The sequence below is a fragment of the Cydia splendana genome, chromosome 2 (assembly GCF_910591565.1).
Source record: "Cydia splendana chromosome 2, ilCydSple1.2, whole genome shotgun sequence".
Taxonomy (NCBI): Eukaryota; Metazoa; Arthropoda; class Insecta; order Lepidoptera; family Tortricidae; genus Cydia; species Cydia splendana.
This window is the reverse complement of record NC_085961.1, coordinates 11,999,829-12,025,543: the sequence shown is the minus strand read 5'-3', so window position 1 is coordinate 12,025,543 and position 25,715 is coordinate 11,999,829. Positions and strand designations below refer to the sequence as shown.

The 25,715-nt window shown below is 41.1% G+C and overlaps 2 protein-coding genes and 1 long non-coding RNA gene across 3 annotated transcripts in view; 2 read left to right on the top strand and 1 right to left on the bottom strand.

Annotated features, from left to right (window-relative positions):
• Window positions 1–25,715, top strand: part of LOC134804118 (uncharacterized) — an 805,015-nt gene that overhangs the window by 65,727 nt on the left and 713,573 nt on the right. The gene's annotated exons all lie outside the window — the stretch shown is intronic.
• LOC134803971 (uncharacterized) overlaps window positions 1–25,715 on the top strand; it is a 460,442-nt gene that overhangs the window by 342,277 nt on the left and 92,450 nt on the right. The window lies entirely within an intron of this gene.
• Window positions 283–25,715, bottom strand: LOC134803861 (WD repeat-containing protein 44). The gene is made up of 19 exons (XM_063776691.1): window positions 25,516–25,715; window positions 24,710–24,881; window positions 24,081–24,202; window positions 23,485–23,573; window positions 23,019–23,108; window positions 21,887–22,003; window positions 21,170–21,291; window positions 20,978–21,092; window positions 18,234–18,350; window positions 17,384–17,495; window positions 12,854–13,021; window positions 11,750–11,866; window positions 9,431–9,541; window positions 8,915–8,995; window positions 7,982–8,183; window positions 5,166–5,297; window positions 4,412–4,795; window positions 3,594–4,184; window positions 283–3,072 (listed from the first exon to the last, which is right to left on the bottom strand). Exons 1-19 carry the CDS (start codon window positions 25,581–25,583, stop codon window positions 2,935–2,937), a joined length of 3,048 nt encoding a protein of 1,015 aa, XP_063632761.1. The 5' UTR covers window positions 25,584–25,715; the 3' UTR covers window positions 283–2,934.

Sequence of the window (25,715 nt, the reverse complement as noted above, 5' to 3'; positions counted from 1 at the left end):
AGACAACGATATATATAATATATAAATACATAGAAAACAACCATGACTCAGAAACAAATATCTGTATCATCATACAAATAAATGCCCTTACCAGGATTCGAACCCGGGACCATCGGCTTCCTAGGCAGGGTCACTACCCACTAGGACAGACCGGTCGTCAAACGCTGCACACTCACCTCGCCAGCAAATCGCCAGTGTGATATAAGGGCCTATTAATACCTGGCGCATTATGTTATTGTACTATAGTACTAATGAAAAGTTATGGGGCAAAGAAAGACAAAATAAATAACCATTATTTATTGAGGCAAACACTAGTTACAAATATATGATAATCATTCATATGACAATGGCATCGCGATCTGTATAATACAATACTAACTAATCAATGTACACTTACTATAATCACATGGGTTTACTAGTTAAGGCAAGAACTTATTAAAAATATATGAGGCGCGAATATAAAAACCTCCATTAGTGCTAAGTAATACGAGCTGTAATTCTATTGTCTTTAAATGAACTTATGCTGACGTCATACTGTGTTGCAATAACTTTTCCCCGTTACCATCAAAGACGTTCACACTATGAACGCGTTTAGTGTAAAATGCACCTTCATATATTCCGATAAGATATATATTTCGAGACGGCCACAGGCCGGATGGTTATAATATGTATTGTAATATTAACCTTCGTGCATTCCAAGGTTTACGATGGCGGGCTATATAGGTACAATAGGCATGGCGTTCAAAGGGTTAACCTTTTCGACGCCGTATCAAACACGAAAGCTGTCACTCAGACGCCACGTCACCGAAGTGTCAAAACTGAAATTGAACTTTATGCATATGCACGTAGGTCTTTGTTGCTCTGTGGTCTGTGACCGACTAATCGGTCTTTGGCGTTGAACCTGCGGTGCGGATATATCGGTCATTGGCGTCCAAAAGGTTAAAAGGTGGTAAGCTGATTATTAGAATGACAGGGTTCCGCAGAACTTTAATTAGATGATATGGAGTAGGTACGCTAGTATTTTTATATTGTTACTAAAAAATCACCTCAATCAGAAACCTGTCTAATTTTCAATTTAAAAATATAACAAAAGCCGTTTATAATTGATTGAATAATTAAGTAATGTGTCTTCTAATCATAAATAGTTGTATGCGTATGAATGAGACAATGTTTCCATATCAACAAATCATATTAGTCATGATCTAAGTATATAGACGAAGTAAAATATTATAATATGACAATAAACGAGTTGCGTGCTCAAGATTTTGAAATAAATAAAGACATCTTTATCGCATGCAAGCATTGATACAAAATAACATTTTACCGCAACGTCAAATAACGACGTTTAATTCATTTTTATTTATAAATAATGTAAACAATAATTATCTTCATCAAATTTTAAAGGAGATATACGTACGTAGCAACGCAAAACACCCACAAGAATATACCGATAACCACTCAAATTCGATTAGTTTTATATAATATGGCTGTAATAAATATTGCAAGTAGCGCACCCGCTGTATAAACATAATGTAGTTATAAAATCCTAACTATCATAACTATTCATACTGCAATCAACCGTAAATAACTAAAAAATAATATTTACTTTGTCTGTTATCGTTCGATTTACTTTCACATTCTTACGCTTAAGTGATTAAACGTGATGCGTTTAGGTTTAGGGGGCCTAGAGGGGGGGCGAGTCAAAAATCGGCAACATCGGGGACGTGATTAATGGACACCCCCTAATGCCTCACGAACTATCTCTATTATTAGTTTCTCCAATGTAAAGTCGACCTTTCTAGTAGGTCTCCCAATATGTCTGTCAATAAAGCGATTGTTCTAGCAATGCTAGTGGTTTTGATATTGACCTTTAACATAATGTTGGTGTTTATTCTCACAACGGTAAATATTGACTACTAAAATGTTGAAATGGGGTGTTGGTGGTTGCGAAATAACAAAAAAGTAAAAGCACTACTTAAACTGTACAAACCCACCTTAAAATTAAGAAAAGAATAAGTACAGGGCTTATATAGACGGCGCGCGAACTCGCATAGTTACATTGCGGACCATTGAGGTTACATCAATTCAGCCTACCGATCAAACAACGTAATGTAATGAAACTCGCATGCGAGTTCTCGCACCGTCTATATGAGGCCTTAAAGTTTGGGATAGAGTGAAAGTATAGAAAGATTGAAGAACCGACAGCATAGGCTGCTAATAAAGGAGTAATTTATAAAGTCAGATCTGATCATACTAGAATAACGAAATACAAACGAACAGGAATCTAATAACCTTATGCTTATATTGAAGAAAAGAAAACAGAGATATACTGCATTGTTGTACCTTGACATTTCTTAACATAGTTGGCCAAACCAAGCCAAACTAAAGCAAGATAATGAAAGAGCAATAGAGCCAGTTGAAATAGAAAATCGAGATTACTGGTGATGATAGCCAGATTTCACTTCGCCTGCAAAGATGGAGGCTAAGCGAACACGTAAAAGGGCAGCGAGGACAGCTTGGAATGGGTTTTGTGCACGATTTCGAAGTCCATTCCATCAGTGACGAGCACGTGCCCCGTCTGTGAGACACGCACACGCACTGCCCTTTTGTAACGTGTAGGCTAATCGCGAAGCCAGACATCAAGAAGTGCCCGGGCTAGGCTAGGCCTTGAGAACGAGCGTAAAGTCCGTTTTTACGATCACGTGTCCCGTTCGTTAGACTCCTTTCTGTAAGATATGTTGTGGAAGCGCGGAGGCGGGCAGCGACGCCCGACGAGTGCCTAGGCTGCGCTTTGAGAACCACTCCCTGCCTTCTGTAAGATATCTTATACGGCTACCTACGCGAGCGTGAAGCCTGGCTTGGGCCTTGAGAATGAACGTAGAAGTCCGTTTTGTGGGACACCAGGCCGTGCCCTTCTGATTGTGTGTTGTGAGGCTACGCGAGCGCAGAGGCGGGCAGCGAGGAGTGCTTGGGCTTGGCCTTGTGCACGAACACGCGGATGCAGCCGTTAAAGTCCGTGCTCACCAGCACGTGCCCCGTCTGCGAGGAGGAAACCATGCCCTCCGTGCCCTTCTGTAAAAAAGAAAATATTATATGAAAAGAAGTGTTACTAAATTAAGATTCCTAACCCCCTTTCATAAACGCGCCACAAACCTCAATTAGCCAATAATAGTTTGTCCTTATCTGTCATTTTGACTTATGTATTTGTAAGAAAGGAATAAAACATAAATTAACTAAATCAGGCCCGTAAAGTTTTATGAATAAGTCAATAAGGGGGTAAGAGTCTAAACTTATGTTTTTGTATCCCAAACACTAAATTAACAGTTTGAACCTGCCCAGTCCAATTATCATACGACCCCACCCTTATACTCGTATTCCTAAGGATGGTATTCCATCTGACCAATGTGTATTGCGTCTCACATTTCGCTTTAATGAAAGAGTGAGACGCACTGACATTGGACAAAGAAATTGGATAGGTGGAATACCACCTTTACATACGAACACGGCAAGTTAAAAGCTTGTATTTTTTGCCTGAAGATAAACATTCTTTAAACATATCCACGACATGCAAAAAAAATGAATAAATAACCAACCGGCTCCTCCTTATCGTCGATTCCTTTGCTGGCCTTCTCTTCCTCCTCCCGCTCCGCAATCATGCGGATCATATGGTCCGGGTTGGGCGCGAACACCGCGCAGGTCACCACCGCGTTGTGTGCCTTGATCCCCTCCCAGAAGTCGTTCCTGTCCCGCCTCACCGACGTGAACTTAGAGTAGTCATGATACGTCTTCCAAATATAAATGCACTGGTTCTCTGACCCGCTGACTATGTATTTGCCGTCGTGTGAGAACGAGGCTTTGATTTGACTCGATACGTTCACGTAGCCCTTGTATTTGCAGGAGAGGTTCAAGTCTCTGAGATCGTACAGTCTTATTCTGCTGTCGTTTGATGTTACTAGGATTTTGTCGTCGTTGGGCATGGGTTCTATGCCGCTGATCTTCCTCCCGGTGGAGTTCTTGCCTCTAGTGGAGCGCACGTCTATCTGCGTGTGGTACTTGAGCTGGTCGGTGGTGTAGAAGATGCAGCGGCCGTCGTAGGTGCCAACGACGGCAAACTTGCCGTTTTGACAGAAGTTTGCGGCAGTTATTAGTTTTGTTTTGCCGTCGACCTCGTTCCAAACCGCGACCTGAAAGAAGTTTTATATTGATAACAATATACAAACGGCAAGCTAAACTATATTTTGACAGAGCAGTCCGATATAATTAATAATTGACGAGGCATTCGTGTGTGTTTTTGTATGCTATAAGAATTCAATACTAATTTACACGAACCATGTATGCAAACCCCTATGCCTAAAGGTTCGTTTCCAGTCCAGTTCTTGTATATTGAAATGCATTTTTTCATAAATGTTACCTTCTTATCAGGAATGTTCCAAAGCCTCAGCTTCCCGTCCAGACTACCCGACAGGAAGTACCGGTCGTCGCGCGGGTGGAACACGATGGCGGTCACGAAGTCGATGTGCTGGAAGCAGCACAGGCACTCCCCGCGCGAGATGTGCCACAGCCGAACAGTTTTGTCCATCGAGCTTGACAGTATGAAGTAGTTCTTAGACCAGGATACGTCTAGCAAGTCTGATGTATGCCCCGAATAGGTGCAGAAAGGTTTCGGGTGGAATGGGGCGGAGGGGCCTAAGGGTGTGTCCTCTGGACTCGGTGGTGGGGCGGTGAGCGACGCGAGGGACTCTTGTGAGGGGGTCGGGGAGGATTTCTGCTCTGCGTTGTATTTTGTGCGCATGTCCTGTAAAATGTAAGTCGTTATTTAGCATGGTAGGACTGAATTTGTAGCGCTGGTTGTTTCAATTGTTTGTACGTGTACCATAAGGGGAAGTTTGACAGATTTGCTACTATTTTTAACGTTAACGTGATTGAGAAAATTTTATAAGCACTGTCAGTTAACAGCTTGTCTGGGTAGGGATAAACAGCATTAATGCAAACGCCACTAAAATGTGTAAATTGCAAATGTGTAAACGACACTGCAATATCGATGCCACAAACACAAATGTTAGGTAATTTTGGAAACGGAAAGGAAAAGTATAAGGGTGGAACCGAACTTGTAAACTGATCATTCGCAACCTTACTGCTATGTGATAAGGTCCAATATTAAATACCTGGAAGACGGCGTAAGCGTCCCTCGCGACCCACACCCGCAGCAGGCGGTCCTGGCCGGCCGTGGCGAGCAGGCGGCCGCATACACTGAACTTGCAGCACCACACGGCGCCCGAGTGCCCGCTGCCCATCTCCTGCACAAACGACAAAGCTTGTTCAACGTGTTGACGAGATAATCTCAATTCGTTCGGTTTGTTTAACGAAATTGGATTTGGACTTTAATCAAGATCTATTATAACGACTAATACCTATTGACAGAAGACGCGCACTAAGCAGCAAACGTACAAAATAACACTTACTATAACTATAGTCTAGTTCTACTCTACCATTTCCATCGGGTTATTCCCAATAGTTACCACCAAGTAGTTACCAGTGGTAACTACTGGGATTTTTTTTCCATTTTTTACCACTGGTAACTACTGGAAAAAAAATCCAGTAGTTATTTTTTCCAGTAGTTACCAGTGGTAAAACGTGGGAAGAAATATCCCAGTAGTTACCACTGGTAACAACTTGTTGGTAACTAGTGGGAATAACACTTTCCATCACTAAAAAAGCAGTATTTGACATTTGACTAATGTAAGCTTACAAAGTACCTATATCACTTATAAAAAATTGAATTCGTCGCTACGTCGGCCTCGTCCTCCTTGTGCCGTGCACGCGGCACTTCTTGTTAGGTACGAACCTGCACGTGCCGCACGCAGCCGTCGAAGTCGTAAGGTCCCTTGTGCGAGTTGGAGGCCTTCAGCTTGATGTTGTGCTCGCCCCGCACGTCGTCCGCTATGTCGGCCTCGTCCTCCTTGTGCCGTGCACGCGACACTTCTTGTTAGGTACGAACCTGCACGTGTCGCACGCAGCCGTCGAAGTCGTAAGGCCCCTTGTGCGAGTTGGAGGCCGTCAGCTTGATGTTGTGCTCGCCCCGCACGTCGTCCGCTATGTCGGCCTCGTCCTCCTTGTGCCGTGCACGCGACACTTCTTGTTAGGTACGAACCTGCACGTGTCGCACGCAGCCGTCGAAGTCGTAACGCCCCTTGTGCGAGTTGGAGGCCTTCAGCTTGATGTTGTGCTCGCCTCGCACGTCGTCCGCTATGTCGGCCTCGTCCTCCTTGTGCCGTGCACGCGACACTTCTTGTTAGGTACGAACCTGCACGTGCCGCACGCAGCCGTCGAAGTCGTAAGGCCCCTTGTGCGAGTAGGAGGCCTTCAGCTTGATGTTGTGCTCGCCCCGCACGACGTCCGCTATGTCGACCACGTCCTCCTTGTGTCGTGCACGCGACACTTCTTAGATACGAACCTGCACGTGTCGCACGCAGCCGTCGAAGTCGTAAGGCCCCTTGTGCGAGTTGGAGGCCTTCAGCTTGATGTTGTGCTCGCCCCGCACGTCGTCCGCTATGTCGGCCTCGTCCTCCTTGTGCCGTGCACGCGACACTTCTTGTTAGGTACGAACCTGCACATGCCGCACGCAGCCGTCGAAGTCGTAAGGCCCCTTGTGCGAGTTGGAGGCCGTCAGCTTGATGTTGTGCTCGCCCCGCACGTCGTCCGCTATGTCGGCCTCGTCCTCCTTGTGCCGTGCACGCGACACTTCTTGTTAGGTACGAACCTGCACGTGCCGCACGCAGCCGTCGAAGTCGTAAGGCCCCTTGTGCGAGTTGGAGGCCTTCAGCTTGATGTTGTGCTCGCCCCGCACGTTGTCCGCTATGTCGGCCTCGTCCTCCTTGTGCCGTGCACGCGACACTTCTTGTTAGGTACGAACCTGCACGTGTCGCACGCAGCCGTCGAAGTCGTAAGCCCCCTTGTGCGAGTTGGAGGCCTTCAGCTTGATGTTGTGCTCGCCCCGCACGTCGTCCGCTATGTCGGCCTCGTCCTCCTTGTGCCGTGCACACGACACTTCTTGTTAGGTACGAACCTGCACGTGCCGCACGCAGCCGTCGAAGTCGTAAGGCCCCTTGTGCGAGTTGGAGGCCTTCAGCTTGATGTTGTGCTCGCCCCGCACGACGTCCGCTATGTCGACCACGTCCTCCTTGTGTCGTGCACGCGACACTTCTTAGATACGAACCTGCACGTGTCGCACGCAGCCGTCGAAGTCGTAAGGCCCCTTGTGCGAGTTGGAGGCCTTCAGCTTGATGTTGTGCTCGCCCCGCACGTCGTCCGCTATGTCGGCCTCGTCCTCCTTGTGCCGTGCACGCGACACTTCTTGTTAGGTACGAACCTGCACATGCCGCACGCAGCCGTCGAAGTCGTAAGGCCCCTTGTGCGAGTTGGAGGCCGTCAGCTTGATGTTGTGCTCGCCCCGCACGTCGTCCGCTATGTCGGCCTCGTCCTCCTTGTGCCGTGCACGCGACACTTCTTGTTAGGTACGAACCTGCACGTGCCGCACGCAGCCGTCGAAGTCGTAAGGCCCCTTGTGCGAGTTGGAGGCCTTCAGCTTGATGTTGTGCTCGCCCCGCACGTCGTCCGCTATGTCGGCCTCGTCCTCCTTGTGCCGTGCACGCGACACTTCTTGTTAGGTACGAACCTGCACGTGTCGCACGCAGCCGTCGAAGTCGTAAGCCCCCTTGTGCGAGTTGGAGGCCTTCAGCTTGATGTTGTGCTCGCCCCGCACGTCGTCCGCTATGTCGGCCTCGTCCTCCTTGTGCCGTGCACACGACACTTCTTGTTAGGTACGAACCTGCACGTGCCGCACGCAGCCGTCGAAGTCGTAAGGCCCCTTGTGCGAGTTGGAGGCCTTCAGCTTGATGTTGTGCTCGCCCCGCACGTCATCCACTATGTCGGCCTCGTCCTCCTTGTGCCGTGCACGCGACACTTCTTGTTAGGTACGAACCTGCACGTGCCGCACGCAGCCGTCGAAGTCGTAAGGCCCCTTGTGCGAGTTGGAGGCCTTCAGCTTGATGTTGTGCTCGCCCCGCACGTCGTCCGCTATGTCGGCCACGTCCTCCTTGTGTCGTGCATGCGACACTTCTTGCGCCAGCGATTTCGCTGCGTCTACTGTTTTTTTCACAGTGCTGCCTAGGAAGCGTTTTAGTCTGGAAATTAGTCAAGTTTCAATTAAAATTTAATTGAAAAGATTTTCGATTCGTTTCGGTGTGTATGATATGAATACACCTAGCAGGTTATTGTGAGTAAAATTGAGGAGCTGGGCAGCAGAGAAGCATTAGGTATAGTCGGGTTGGGTTCCTATTCTTTTGTAGATACATGAATGGAAATCGTTTAAAGGTAATTATGAGGGGAATAGGTACACTTTATATTAAATACAAAAAGCCTTTTGTTTTACATTTCTATAGCATGCAAACATTGATAAAAAATGAGACACAGTTTAGCGAAAAGAATACCAACTCAATGTCATCGAAACGTCTTTGGTAACATCGTGTTTTATTTGTAATGACGATTTCTTGTGGCTTTCCCCTAAAATGTATAAAGCCAACAAATCAATAAGTTTTAAAATGTATAAACATAAACATAATTTATTTAAAAAAACACGTATTGCATGGTTTTATTACTAACATTCAAATAAAACATAGACTTAAAAATTAGTGACGGTTTACATGTGCCTGTATAAAGTTTTCTTTCATCCATTAATAACTGACAGGGGCAGTTTTAAATGTCTTTGTTATAAGGCAACAATGGTAATACACGCTCGTAAAAGGGCCAAGCGGAGATGGGTATTTATAAGTGGTCGAGTTACTACAAAATATTCATACAAATCTCCAAAACTGCACTGCAACAACACACAGACTTGTTAGTATCACACCGTCACCTGTTTTGGTTCACTTCGGGAACTATTTTCGTGTTTATACTGTCTTGCGAGTGACTTTTCACTAATGGAGGTGGGGCTGCCCTAAATTTATAATAAATTATTCAATAAAATTGCTTTTATACAAATTATCTGCCTCAGCAAATCAATTACAAAGATAAGAATGTCAAAGCTTTTTTAATTTCGTAAGTCGCCGCGAATTTGTGAATGGGATACCATTCAAACTTTTATTTAACAACTTGTTACTGATAAGTAGTTTATTTTTCAAGCGTGCATATTACAATGCGATTATGAACGTACGAATAAAAACACTAAAAATAATTTTATGATAGTAGGTGATGGTCGTTAAGTTCCGATATTCCGGACAGTAAAGTGTCATTCTAAGGAACTTGCTAACTATGTAAGCAAAAGTCACTAGTAAATTCGTCATTCTTTGACAATTTCAACATGGCGGTCTGTTTACATAGTTAGCAAGTTCCACAGAATGACACTTTAGATAAAGTAGAAGGCGTGACTCACTTCTCAGTCTTCTTCCGAATAGTGTTCTTGCTGTCGGCGGCCTGCTTGGCCTCCTTGCCGTCCTCGTCGGCGCCGCCCGTGCACACGCTCTCGCTCTCCTCGTCCGTTTCCCTGGGACACATATCACATACTATACTAGTTATAAAATATGGCTTAGAAGTGTGGCGGGGAAGGTGCGGGCGCCGTACGCCTGCTGCCCGCACCTTCCCCGCCACCCCTTAGCCGCTTAGTCGTCCTACCCCGTCGCCCCCGTACCGCGCAGGCGAGGACTTATTTAAGCGGCCGGTCTATAGCGGCCACCAAACTGGAGGCCGTAAATTCTTGGCGAAATAGAGGTTGGGGCAGTATCGCCTAATAATACTTAACTAAAAGTTACAAGGTGGTTCATGAGAAGGAAAACTAAAATTTTAAACACACAAACATTATCTTTTGATATATGAAACATTTCTTGACCATAAAACGTTATATTAGGTCCTTACCTATGAAATTGGCGTTTTTGTTCATAGATATAAGTCTGATCCTAGTTTTTTTTTTTTTTACAAAAGTACATACACAATTACAATAAAACTACAATATGATTTCGCCAAACTGCTTGACAGCAATTAATTGTTATTTTTTATTGTTAAGTGTTCAGAATTAAGCCTTGAAAATAGGTCTTTTCATGTGCTGTCGGTTCGAGTATTAAAATTACTTATATTTTTCTAATGGTACCAATTTTCAAGAAATGGAGATATTGAAAACATACCTTAAAGGTGTCAAAAATTACTGGAAAAATTTTGTTTGGTTTGAATTAGCCATCAAAAAAATATCCGCAAAATTAATTGTATGGAAATTCGTGTTTCGTCTAAATTCTCCGAACAAAACGCCAATTTCATAGGTAATGACCTAATACTTAATAGAGAATATGTCGCATTTGTAAAAAAAACACTAAATATAATTTTATGATAGTAGGTGATGGTCGTTAAGTGTCTCTAAAAATCTAAAAACATCTAGTGTGCGAAAACACCACACCACTCGTGATATGTACATTCAACAAAAACACAACAATAACATACTCGGACGGACAAAATAGATGCAGACTTACAAAATACAACAAAACGCACATTTGATAATGTGTTTAACTTATAAAAATGTTGACCGCTAGAAAACCCAAAACTATGTAATGTAATTAATGTATGTATGTACCAACGAAATGAAACAATATTTTATTACAAGTTGCGAAGTTACATTACAAAAGAAAATAAAATCCCCTGTTCCGAGACATGTTAACCTTGTTAACCATGTTAATTTAAAAATCCGCATGTAGTTACTAGTATAATAAGAATATGAATGGTACCAACACCAGATTGGGTAGTGCCCAATTGAAGAACTGCGCAATGTAACTTAATACAGCCAAATGAGCTGTTCTCCGCAAAATTGTTAAATAAAATGTAATGAAAACAACGTAAACAAAAAGTAAACCTAATATTAATACTGAAGTCCGAATCCGCTGGTAGGATTCCCATTTCAACCGGTGGCGTGAGAGACTTTCTTGAGAACACAGAGAGACGCTTGCGCCACGTCTTTTGCACCAGTTCCAAGCTGAAAATGTATTTAAAACCAACATGGGCTTTTGGATTCATCAATGGATGAATCCCAATAGTTCTGCAGATTCTGTATTGAACGAATTATGATTTCCACAGATTCTCTCTTCTAAAAATTGGTCGGTCAAAGCTAATCGTAAATATAAGGTTTTTAGAGGCTATCCTCTCTTACCAATTTGTTAATGACCACCTACCGTGACGTTAACCCATTTTCTTAACGGGATTCGAACCCAGCACTCAGCGTCGTGGATAGGGTGACAACGAACTAGGTCAAAGCAGCAAAATGGATAGGAATACAGGAATTCTACTTCTTCTAGTGGCTGATGATCATTCTCTTATATAATGTAGTTTAGGAAATATAAATAGACCCTTGTTGTTTACTTTTCTACTTAGTATTTTGGTGAGCGATTAGCTGACAAAGGCCCCATGACCACTTGCTTTTGTTAGTAGCAAAAACACACTGGGGGCGGGAGAATTGTATTTGGGGTCGCTTTAAATCATAGGAAGCTGTCATAATTATAAAAATTACTTCCTGCGATTTTGTGTAAGTCATAGCCTTTAGTGGGAGCAAAATTAATAAACGTCAGCGCTTGACAACGAGGTCCTGCAGTGTCATCTCAAATTTGCGGCTACAATATTTTACACTTCATACGCGTCTTAGTATTCTTTGTCTATGCCAAGCGCTAACGTAATTTCGTTGTTATGCCAGTTGCTAAAGTTGTTGATTTATAGTTACCTCACATTTTCGTCGTCATTGGCTCGCCCTATGTACTCCGACGTGAGTCTCATGATGTGCAGACTCAGTGGATTGATGCATTGAGGTATTTTGTGCTCCGCTACGCTTAGAGGCACCCTTTCTCCTGTAGAAAGTAATTTAGAAATAAGAAAATATAATTCTTTTTGGAGATTTTTTGTACTGTTCACGGTTAAAACACTATAAAATATTCACAAATAATATATTTAGTTATGTAAGAGCGCTATATGTATGTATGATATTATGTAACAATACCTATCAAGCAAGTATTTTAGACAAGTAATTGCTGGCTAAAGGGTTGTGCTCTAATAAAACGTTAAAGTACGAGTATTTATGGTAGAAAATTCGTTTTTAATAGGTCATGTTGAGACACCGATCTACAATTATTTTATAAATATTAGTCAGATTGAAAAAGACAGAGGGGCTGACTGAGTTGAGTGTTTCATGTCATTGACAGTAGTTACTGCATCCAGTCTGCATCATCTGGCTCCATCTGACTACACCTGCACAGCACTGACTGCATGTCAGTAAGGCTGCTGGGCCGAAATGTACCGCGAGTGACAGACCGAACTGCTCGTCGCCTGCCATGCACTGAGAGGTGTTTCGTCTGTCTACACTTCACAGCACTGACTGGTGTCCAGGTTGAGCACGGTGACCTGCTCGAGTATCTGCATGTCTGTTAAACGTTGTCCGGAGGTGGAGTGCGTGCGCAGCGCCAGCCCGAGCTGCTCGTCGACTGCCATGCACTGAGAGGTGTTTCGTCTGTCTACACTTCACAGCACTGACTGGTGTCCAGGTTGAGCACGGTGACTTGCTCGAGTATCTGCATGTCTGTTAAACGTTGTCCCGAGGTGGAGTGCGTGCGCAGCGCCAGCCCGAGCTGCTCGTCGACTGCCATGCACTGAAAGTGGTTCCGTCTGAATGTCTACTTCACAGCACTGACCGGTGTCCAGGTTGAGCACGGTGACCTGCTCGAGTATCTGCATGTCTGTTAAACGTTGTCCCGAGGTGGAGTGTGTGCGCAGCGCTAACCCGAGCTGCTCATCGCCTGCCATGCACTGAGAGTGGTTCCGTCTAACTGACTACACTTCACAGCACTGACCGGTGTCCAGGTTGAGCACGGTGACCTGCTCGAGTATCTGCATGTCTGTTAAACGTTGTCCCGAGGTGGAGTGTGTGCGCAGCGCCAGCCCGAGCTGCTCGTCGCCCGCGGAGCGGCGCCGGCCGCCGCCCAGGGACTCTGAGTTGCTCCGTCTGCAAATGACCACATAAATAGTAGTTTTCACATCACCTAATCAGAAAATGGATTTTTCTTCCCTGCTGAGAGGGATCAAAGTGGCACTTTTCTGTTCAACGACATTTCATTGCCAGTATAAAATATTAATATAATTAACTATGAACATCGTATGTACAGCCTGGCAAAAAAGAAATTAAAAAGTGGCAACACTGTAGTGTCAACACTAAAGGCCGTAACACACTATCGCACCGCACCGCGACCTTGGTGTGTCGCACCCATAAGTGAGAGCGAGAAAGAGATTTCTGTTTCTCGCTCTCACTTATGGGGCTATTCATAAATTACGTCATTTCAAATTAGGGGGGGGGGGGGGGTCTGGACATCGGATGACGGTAGCATGAAGTAGGAGGAAATGGGGGCTTTTGAAGCATGACTTTTGGATGATTATAGGGGGGGGGGGGGGGGTCAAAAATCGATGACGTAATTTATGGACAGCCCCTATGTGTGCGACGCACCAAGGTCGCGGTGCGGTGCGATAGTGTGTCACAACTTTAAGATTTTTTCATTTTCCTCATAGTTGATGTGAAAAGCAGTATGTGTCACACGGTATCAAAATTATTTCGTCTTGGGCGTTAACACTTGAATCCCTCATTACGCTCAGGATTCAATGTACGCCCTTGACGGAAATATATAATTTTGATCCCTTGTAACACAAACTACGGTACTATTCTGTTACAAGGGATCAAAATGATATATTTCCGTCAAGGGCGTACATTGAATCCTGAATGAAGCGATGGATTCTAAAGTAGAATCCTGAGCGTAATGAGGGATTCTAAAGTAGAATCCTGAGCGTAATGAGGGATTCAAGTGTTAACGTCCAAGACGAAATAATTTTGATACCGTGTGACACATACTGCTTTTTACATCAACTATGAGGAAAATAAAATAAATAATAAATGAGGAAATTATCATGTATCAAAACACTATTTAAGCTAAAAAAAATTGTATTGTAAACTTAAAAAAAATGTGTCCTAGAACAGAAAAGTACACCACTGATCCCTCCTAGCAGGGAAGAAAAGTGCCACTTTGATCCCTCCTAACAGGGAAGAAAAAGCCCTTTTTCGAATAGGTGATGTGAAAAAACAATAGGGACCGTGCGCGTTGGATGGTTTGCAAACTTGTGGCTTGTGGCCTACATCGGAAACTTAAACTTGACATTGGCAGTTAGGGTGGTCAAACTTTGTATAAAAGAAAAGATAATCCCACCAAAAACATTTCATGTAAAGTGTTGCCAAGACTAGGCGCATAAAGCTTTTACACTAAAACATAATAGGGATTTTTTGAATGACCCAAGCGTTAACGAAGGTCTCTGATTCAGCTTACTCAACCGATTTTTATGAATTTTGTATTCTTGTGTGTTTTTGGAAAATTCACAAAATGATAGAGTCAGTATAGATCAGCGCCTAAAGAAGCAGCAGTTTCAATATCATTAGACATTTTTTCTTTTTTGAGACATGTGTTCTAGCTATTTACATGCTTAAAACATCGAGTGCAGAAAGGAGATCGTCGAATTTGGGCCCGTAGGAAAAACCATCGCGTATATGGTACAGACTATTACAGTAATTATATACGGATTTTATTACGGAAAAATATATAATCTTGGGTGCAAATGAAACGGGAATTAGAAATACATAATAAAAAGACATTACATTTATTTATTTCCGTTAATCAATACATTTATTCAAAAGCTTTGCGTCGTCATCATCTTTATTAGCATTGACATAACCCTCAAATTCACACAAACCGTGAGGTTTTTTCACTAAGGAGCTATATATTCTCTTTGCACTAAGCTTTGTGGTGGGTAATAGGTGGGTAGACAAGTCTGTATTCTAGTTTGACACTAACTGCCACTGTCTGTCATAGCCTCATAGCTGACATACGTGCGTTTCGATACTATTTAAAAATATCACAGTATAGTTTATTATTAATTTTATTGTATCTACGTTTAAATTACAAACGGCTATCAAAATATCTAACATACGTAGTTTAGAAAAAATACTTAATTGTCTTTGCATTTTGGTTTAAATTGAAGAGATGTAAATGTATTCAAAATAATGATAATATATATTACTCCTTTTATACAACGAAACGCATCCATCTTTTATCAATCTGTCACATATTTACAAGCAACGCCAACCTTAAATAAACCTTATTATTGTTGAATGAAGTATTACAAATGGTCAATAGGGGATATTACTGCAATGTTCTGCCGCCAGAGTGTAGCACTACCGCCTCTAGTAAAATCATAGAGTAACTTATACATACTGTACCTTAAACTGTTTGTTGACAAGTTTTCACAGACTATAAAATATGACATTGATGCATCAAGGCGGCTTGTTAACAAGGGCCTACCGGGAAATGCGAAATTTGAAATTGAGTTATCTGCCTCTTTATCGCTCGAATATGCAAGAGTGATAGAGTGGTTAGATAACGAAATTTCGAATCTCTTATTTCACGGTGGACCCCCAGATTGTGACAGATCTAGACAGTGGTAGTGGCGCCACCTACGCAGAATTCCCGTAATATTCCCTACTAACAATATGTTCACTTTTATTAGGAAGTAATGAACTACAAACGAGATAAAAATATTGCTTCATATTATATGAGAAAAATTTTCAGTTATATTTACACGCCAGATCTTGTAATTTTTTCTGAAAAAAAAACCGGACTTTATTTACGGAATAGTATGAATGCTATACGCATAGCTGTACAAAAGTTTTTCTTTCTAGATTCATGTTTTCACTGCAGGATTTCTCATCATTCCCGTTTTATTTCGTAATTCTGTGTTTACTTTCGTAATCTTGAGATTATGACGATTAATAAGACGTTCGTGGGTCAATCCAAAACGCTCAACTTTGTTCTGGGCCCACGTGCCGAACAAAATCGACGATCTCCTTTAACTGCTAATCAGGTTCGATAAAACAATTCTAGTATCAATACAGGCTACACTTCTAATAGCTAGGCTACACTTATTTAGGCTATGTTCGCGAGGTTCTTCAGCTCACAGAACGTCCCTTGTGTTTGAAGTTGTAGGTAAGTAAGGTTTCGAAAAGTTTACGACAAGAAACAGTGTCAATATAGAGGGCGCTACTTGGCTGGTTTACGTGAAGCTGGTTCAAATCTGCACTTCGAAAACTTTTTGGTTTTTTTATTGTTGTTTCTTTATTAGCACTCCAATCACTGCTACCTGCTAATGTTTTCAGGTTTACAGCAATTTTTAGGTACCCCCATTTCAAGGGGTTGCAGGGCGAAAGTTACAGATTTCTCATCACCATATGTGTTAGCATACAGACCTATCTTTACATGCCAAATTTCAGCCTTCTAGGTCTTCAGGAAGTAGTCTGTATTTTCTATGACACGAATTTCATATGGTTCGGACAGTGGAAATTAAAGTATGTATAAAATTTTAAGTATAATAGATAGCCTAATAAAACTTGGTGTTTTTGATAAGTCTACTAACTACATAGTGTATAAAAAATTTCAGCTCTCTATCATTATCCAAGCCGAAACTACGAGGGTTCGAAAATACGACGAAACGTGCCGAGAAAAGATATGCACTGCCTTTTGCCCTTTGTCTCGTCTTGGTGGGGGCACGGCCGTGCCCCCAGATAAACTTTTTCTCAAAAAAGGACGGCAAAGTCGACTTTGCCGTTTAAAAAATAGGTTGCGAAGCGCGTAGTTTATGGTCAGTCAAAAATTAAAAAGTTAAAAACATTGCAGTCTCGATTTTGGGACTGCAATGTTGCATACAAATTCCATTATTTGTCGAGTTCCAAACTTTTTAAAAGTTGAAATGGCCATATCAAATGAAGGCACAGGCCCATTAAACAGCCAAACAGATGATTAGTACCGCGACTATTTAGCTGTCTCAAATAGGTTGGCGTATTTTCGGCAGAAAAATACACTTCTATTTTTTTATTAAAAAAATAAAAAGGCGGCAAAGCTAATTTTTTCAATTGTTTCTACTTTTTTCTGTGAAAATATATACGTAAGAAAGTTGCTTTTGTAAAATATTTCTATGATATTTATATTTCTTGCACCATTTTTGAGAAAAGCACTATATATGACTCGGCTGGAAGGCTACTTGCTGGCTTCGGATTCAATTAAACGGACTCCCAAGGTCGTCCGTTTAAAACGAATCCTCAGCCTGCAAGTAGCTACTTCCGAGCCTCGACAATAATGTACTATTCCTATACAAGACTCCCTTTATTGTATTATGATTTATGAACCAGTAATCTATGTGCCAAAATTGAACTCATTTTCTAATGATTTAGTAAAGATATTTTTATTCACTTCACTTTAGTTAAACTTAATAAAGTCACCTGGTGTTCCCGCCCAAGCTACTGTGCCCCGTGGAGAGCTGCGAGCGTCCCTCGCTGTGTGTACGCGACCCGCAGCGCTGTTCGTCGTCCGCCGGCCGCACAACATAATCACCTAAAAACAAACCTTACGTTTAAAATCATAAGGTACAATTTGGTACGTAAATTATTAAATGCTTACGAATACAAAGATAAATTAACGCTTTAAAATGTTACGAATAAGTAATTAACTTAAATTTCATCGTAAGTGTCTAGCCGTCTAGTCTAGTGAGCGCTTAGTCAATAAAATTGTCCTTGCGAATTGAGCTTTATTACAAGGCAACAAAGTTTTAAAGACGAAGTACTGATTCCTAAATGTCGAGGGTGGATTCAGAAAGCCTCTGGTGCGGGTGAATTATGGATCACCAAAAACTTGTCATAGCGAATTGAGCATTATTACTAGAGATGCACCGGATATTCGGTTCCTATCCGGTATCCGGCCTATCCGGCCATTATTTTAACATCCGGCCGGATACCGGATAGTTAATTGCTTGATTTCGGAGTAAACAAAATTGGAATAAAAAATAGTCACGGTCATAATCGTACTCCTTTATTATTTTAAAACTATGCACGTTCACTCATTTCGAACCTGGAAATGAGTCCGCGCGAACGTTCACTACTACGAATCAGGTCAAAACCTGCACAATGCGCACCTGATAAACCGAAATGTAGGTATAGTTCTGCCGGCAGAATATTCGGCCGATGGTTAGGCCGAATATCCGGTATCCAGCCGAACAATTATCCGTTGCATCTCTAATTATTACTAAGCAGGTAAGTGGCAATATTTTATAGTTGAAAATGTGGAAATACTAACCTCTAACCGCCTCCTTAATGTCGAGTGTGGATTCGGGAGGCCTCTGTTTCATCGAGGTACCTGTACTGCTTCGTGACGACGCGCGCGATTCATGACTCATTGATGACTTGTCGTGCGCTGCAACAAATTAAATGAGAATTAACTTTATGACATCGTAAGCGTCTGAGCGTAGTAGTACCGGGGAGGTGGGACAGTGGCCTAATCAGGCACTGGTCCACGCTTCAATTGAGTTTAAGCACTAATATAGTTATATACTTAAGTATTTTCTTTTTACTAACAAACTATGGACACATATTTGGCTGAAATAAATGCATTTTATTTCGGATGACGGAATTTATTTTATAATATACAAATATTTATAGGCTACAAATATAATGACCACCAAAAAATACTTTAGTACCCTAAATAAAAAAATCATGCTTGCCAAAAAAAATTACCGAACAGGGGCTATTCATAAATTCCGTCATTTCAAATTAGGGGGGGGGGGGGGGGGGTCTGGACATCGGATGACGGTAGCATGAAGTAGGAGGAAATGGGGTCATTTGAAGCATGATTTTTGGATGATTATAGGGGGGGGGGGGGTCAAAAATCGTCAAAAATCGATGACGTAATTTATGGACAGCCCCACACCAAAAAAATAAGGCCTAAAAATACAAAAGTACCACCGTTTTAATTACGACTGCCCTTCAAATTGTATTCAAATACCAAATATATTGAATGACCACCAAAAATCATTAATGATCACCAAATCTTGAAGACCAAATTAATGCGATATTTTCACCTAAATAAACCACTATGATTACCAAAAAATGTATACATATTACCAAATAAAGTAAACTGATGCCAAAATTACTAGCCCCTCCCGCTCAACCCCCCGTACCACGTACCACATACCTACCTAACCTAACCTACTTTTCTAGTAGCATTTCGTTATGCTACTAGAAAAGTAAGTTAAACTGCTATGCTATCAGTTAAGTGGGTTAGGTTAGGTTAGCACTGTGACCCTTACAGAAACGAAGTGGTACTATAAAAGTAGGTTAGGTTAGGTTTGAACTGCGACCTTTACAGAAACGAAATGCTACTATAAAATTGGGTTAGGTTAGGTTAGAACTGCGATCCTCACAGAACCGAAATGCTACTAGAAAAGTGGGTTAGGTTAGGTTTCAACTGCGACCCATACAGAAACGAAATACTACTAGAAAAGTGGGTTAGGTTAGATTTGAACTGCGACCCATACAGAAACGAAATGCTACTAGAAAAGTGGGTTAGGTTAGGTTTGAACTGCGACCCTTACAGAACCAAACTGCTATCAGAAAAGTGGGTTAGGTTAGGTTTGAATTGCGACCCTTACAGAAACCAAATGCTACTAGAAAAATGGGTTAGGTTAGGTTTGAACTGCGACCCTTACAGAAAAGAAATGCTACTGGAATAGTGGGTTAGGTTAGGTTTCAACTGCGACCCATACAGAAAATAAATGCTACTAGAAAAGTAGGTTAGGTTAGATTTGAACTGCGCCCCTTACAGAAAAGAAATGCTATCAGAAAAGTGGGTTAGGTTAGGTTTGAATTGCGACCCTTACAGAAACCAAATGCTACTAGAAAAATGGGTTAGGTTAGGTTTGAACTGCGACCCTTACAGAAAATAAATGCTACTGGAAAAGTGGGTTAGGTTAGGTTTGAACTGCGACTCTTACAGAAAAGATATGCTACTACAAAAGTGGGTTAGGTTAGGTTTGAACTGCGACCCTTACAGAAAGAAATGCTACTAGAAAAGTGGGTTAGGTTAGGTTTGAACTGCGACCCATAAAGTAACGAAATGCTACTAGAAAAGTGGGTTAGGTTAGGTTTAAACTGCGACCCTTGCAGAAAAGAAATACTACTAGAAAAATGGGTTAGATTAGGTTTGAACTGCGACCCTTACAGAAACGAAATGCTACTAGAAAAGTGGGTTAGGTTAGGTTAGAACTGCGACTGTTACAGAAATAAAATGCTACTAGAAAAAGGTGACGAAGTGGATTAATTAATTTAATAGTTATTATATTAAACATTTGCACATTTTTTATAAAAATGTGGTTACAATTTTGGTGGTCATTTACTATTTTTGGGTTTACAATGATTATTTTGGAGTAATTTGCTTTAATAGGATAGCAAGATTTTAAAATTTGGTTATAATTTTACATTAAAATGGAGTTCTAATTTTGGTGGTCATTTACTATTTTTGGGTTTAGAATGATTATTTTTGTGTCATTTTCTTTAATAGGATAGCAAGATTAAAAAATTTGGTTATCATTTTACATTAAAATGGGGTTTGAAATTTACTAATCATTTACTATTTTTGGGTTAATAATGATTAGTTTGGTGTCATTTCCGTTAAAAGGATAGTAAAATGTAATAAAATTGGTAATCATTTCACATTAAAATGGTGTTATAATTTTGGTGATCATTCATTATTTTAGGGTGGTAAAATATATTTTTTTGGTATTAAATTTTACTAAATCTGGTGATCAGTTAAATAGCAGCCATATTTATACCACACTGAGCTGCCATATTGTCATGTGTTTTATTATTGGTCCGTGACTGTCAAAAGTCATAGTTAAGAAACTAGTTGCGTCATAAAATTTAAGCCTCTCGATTTGCAAAATTTAAGCTACTTATCAGTGATATTACTGATATTACAACTATGATCCGAAATCTAAAACAGTATTATTAAATTTATTAATAAGTATCAGTGAATAGTAATCTCACCATATTTGGAAGTGGATAGTTCTAGCGAATCCTGGAACTCTCTTGTGAGGGATTCGATGGTGCTCGCCGGGCTGGGTAGCGCCATGCACTGGCTTACAGAATTAGGTAATGGAGGCTGAAACAATCACATTTTGTAAGTTTGTATGCAATATTGTATTCCAGCAGTTATAGTTAAAATTGGTATAAACTCACATCAACTGACAAGGAATCGAGCTTGTTCCTCCTTTCATAGCGGTAGTCATCGGTGTCGTTGGTGCAGATGCTGAGGTTGTCGCCGTCGGCCGTCGATAGTGATTGAGAGCCGTGCAGTTTGCCTGGAACAAATGTGTACTTTGAATATCGCGTCAGCTGCGCGCGCGCTCGACTGTCAGGATTGTAAAGGTAGCCAATGCTCCCGAAATCAGGCTGTTAATCACTTGTTTATTTACCCTCCAGGACCACAAAGTTGAATTCCTAAAATGTTGGATTTACAAAAAGTTGAATTTGCAGCATGTTGAATGTTAAAATGTTGAATTTGCATAAAGTTGAATTCTCTATAAGTCCAAATTGCATAAAGTTGAATTTGCAGCTTGTTGAATCCTAAAATGTTGAATTTGCAGAAAGTTGATTTTGCGGTATGTTGAACAACACAGACTCGACGCCGGCGGGCAGCAGGGCGGTGTAGTGCGAACGCGCCAACGTGTTTGCAAAACAGGTTCATTTAAGAAGAATTGAATCATGTCCGGCTCATCGCCAGCTGACACACGGGCTACGTCAGCACAGTACTCACGCGGCTTCTTGCGTCGCGGCGGCGGCAGCGGGCCGGCGGGCGCGGTGACAACGCTGCCCGCTTCCTTCACGAACGCCTTCGTGCTGGCTATCATGTCCGGCTCATAGACAACTGACACAGGGCTACAACACAGTACTCACGCGGCTTCTTGCGTCGCGGCGGCGGCAGCGGGCCGGCGGGCGCCGTGACGACGCTGCCCGCTTGCTTCACGCTGTTTGCCTTCGTGCTGGCTATCACGTCCGGCTCCATCGCTAGCACTGACACAGGGTTAATGCGTTAGCATAGCATTACATTTTGGACTAACATGGACACAATTAAGAAATTTAGCGTTTTTAATCCCATTTTGCTTTAGCTTAACTAGATACAAATAATAAAAAAATAGAAGTCTCAATAATTAACGAATTAAATAGACTAGTCTATCTCAAAAAAGTTACTTCAGGATAACTGTAGCTCACATTATTTAAGTATTAAGCATCTCGTACAGCCAATAAAGATATTACACAAACCTTTTGTTACCTTTTTCATGAAAATAAGAATGAGGAGAATGGCTGGGATACAAGAGATCTACGTCTAGTATTGAGACAGACATTAATCGTATAAAGTACGTAAGTATTAAACTGCCACCACCACAAATGTACAATGAAAGCCAACCTATTTTGGTATGACAATATATGATAACTATAAGTATTACGTATAACAATTACATACATACAAAATCGAATGTTCGACGTATATTTTTCGCTTTTACATCTTATCATCATACCATATACAGTCACACTCCGTGATTGTTACGCCATTTAGGGTTCTAGCAAAATTGGACATTCCATTACGTTACGTATGGCACAACCAATTTAGCTAGGGCCCTAAATGGCGTAACAATCGCGGAGCGTGATGGTACATAACAGAGACAACGAAAATATTAATAAGGTTAAAGCACAAACAAATGACAAATGTTTTAAACGGACAACGGTACCTACAATAGAATCGGTTCAACATTGCTATGAGATACATATATGAGATCGCTCTTCGTGTGGTGTACAGCGAGCTGCAAAAGTACATACCCACTTTATGAATGGATTCCATTAACAACGTGGGTATGCACTTTTGCAGCTGTGTATGTGTACTGTGTACCTTAACCCGTCAAACATCCGCCCGAATCCCTCCAGCTTGCCTAGAGTTGTTTGGATCATAAACTTTCTGTACCCTTACTGAAGTGTTACCCAGCCTGTCACAAAGTGTCTGAAAATAAACTGAATATTAATATAAATTTACCATTTTGCGTTCTGTCCACCGGTACAGGTTCGTCAGGCGTGTGAGTTTCTCGCGGCGGTGCAGACGCCTGGGCCACTTCACGAATGTTAGCTGAAAAAGCTCATATTTCTGCAATTTGAGACAACTTTAACCCTTTTCCAGGACGCACAAGGTTTTCCCAAAAGAACCAAATTACCACAACATTACCCGAAGTGCAATTAAATTTGAACCATAACTCGGACTGCTAAAGTAGAAATTCTATTGGCGCGTATGTGGTCTATAATTCGTACTGCGCCTGGACAAGGGTTAATGCCGCTAAGGTAGTCTAGTATTCTTACGGCAGATGTCGCTATGCGTGTTTTATGGTTAAGAAAACAATCTGTCTTCTGAAATCGTATTTCAAATTACATCAAAATCAGGAAAAAGTCCGAGACTTTTTCGTGATTGACTCACAAATATCCAAATATGTTAGGATAGTTATAATTACAATGTGAATCCGACGCGCCGCTGAGGATCCTTCCAATGCGACCCAGGGATGTCATGCTCTGAAGGCTCATTGTGTCGTGCGCTATCACCCTGCAACGAACGGTAAAAACATTGAACGAATGAATGATTTATTCACTTGAATACATATACAGCGCATTAACAAGTTCAACTTTAGGGTGGAACCAAATCAAACCCATAGAAGTATTATTAATTGCGAGTTAAACTAATTGTCATATCAAGCGTTAAAAGCTGGGTTGTTTCTTATACTCAATAATAAAATAGTGTTTTGCAGAGTTCATATTATTACATTTTATGAAAAATAATGTATTTTGAATATTTAATTATTATTAAATAAAAATAAAAACTCATAGTTTAGTACCTACGAAAAATGACAAAAAATCATTTAGGTAATGTTACAATTAAGTTAGTTTCATAGTTAACATTACCTAAATCATTTCTGATGTTTCATAAAGAGTAGGTGATTTAATTGCTTAGTACAATTCCACATTATTTTCCTATGTTTTTATTCCATAAGATTAATCACCAAAAAGTTCATACAATTAATGATAATATTGATAATAAATGAATGTTGCTCACTTAAATGGCTGCGTAACATCTGTGAAAGAGTGGTGGTCAGCAGCAGCATCAACAGTGTCGTCATCCTCGTCTGTTTGCATGCAGCGTCGTAGCTCTTGGAACCGGCGTCGCCCTTGCACCACCTGTCACATTATTTTATTTTTTAATAGCCTGTTATAGTGTCCCACTGTTGTGCAAAGGCCTCTTCCCTTGATTTCCACAATTCCTGTTGTTAAGCTTTTTCCGGCCAGTTATTAATGAAGGTGTCTAAGTCGTCCCGCCACACACATACATATAGATTCAGTGTTTTTTTTAATGGGACAGTATGTGGAAATCTGAAACTATTTGCATTAGAGGAAAACTGTAGTAGGAACTTTTTTTGAGAAAACTACTTTGGCATAATTATTCATAATTTTGGTTACATAGAATAGAATACAAATATGAACCTGATGGCTTAAGAATTAATTTATGGGAGCAACCTATCTTTCCACCAGGAAAGTAATACTGCATACCTGCAGGGTTTTACAACAATATGTGCCACTTCGTCCCTTACCATAAGGACGAAATTTGCTTGAATCATTATACGAGTAACCTGTCAAAGTGTCTTTATGGCAAGTGGGACATTTTGCTTGGAAATGATAAATATTTACACTTTTAACAGTATTCCGGTCATCATCTGCTGGGGCAACCTCGGCAGTGGATACACTCGGAGCTATACTTGGTGCTTCCACAAGTGTTGATTCAGTCTTTACAGCCGGTTTCTCCTTCTCTTTATCTTTGGAACTGTCTGTTAGGCTTGTGTTTCTGCATAATGATGATCTCCTAGAAAGTTAATAAGTGTTTACAAGACAGTGTACCCCAAGAAAAATTCAAAACATACATTTTATTTTATAGTAATTTAATGTAAAAAAGATTGGCTTCTTTTATTTATTTTTGTCCCCTTATAAAGCGATATACTAGTGAGTTGTGCTAAAAAGCAAAGATAGTCAAATTTGTTACACAATTCCACAATAAATAAGAATACTCTATACTCTCTATAGCACCCAGTGCCACATAAACTGTGACAGATTGTACGATCTCTGGTTGTTTTGTGCTGCACTTCAACTTGAGTATACCTATGCAATCTAAACAATACAGAGCTCTAAGTTTTGCAGAGTTGCAAACACAGTTTTCAAGCAGTCTTCTAATATTACCTAGTAATAAGTCACGATTGAATGTAAATGAGATACGCATCATTGATTAGACTGTCAACATTCGTTTGATCAAACCAAGGACGATCCTACGATCCATATCGTTACTAGAAACACGTTACCTGCTATAAATCAACTAGAATAAAAAGGTGCTTTATCATGAATTATTAAGGACCAGTAATAAGTATAATTGGTAGACTAGCTAAGGACCTAAACGATTATATGATTAATTCCAGGAACGAAGATTGTGTAAACAATTTACTTACTTAGAACCTTTAATGGGTGTGAGCTCTTCGGCATCGTAGAACTCTTCGGAATCACTGCTATCACCCATTGTAAATATGTAAACGGGAAGCAACAATCACTGACTTCGATCTTACTTAACAATATTCACATCATCAGGCAACTAAAAGCAGATTTAAACGAAAAAAAGAAAGTTGGAGATGAGTCCAATATTGGCGTTGTA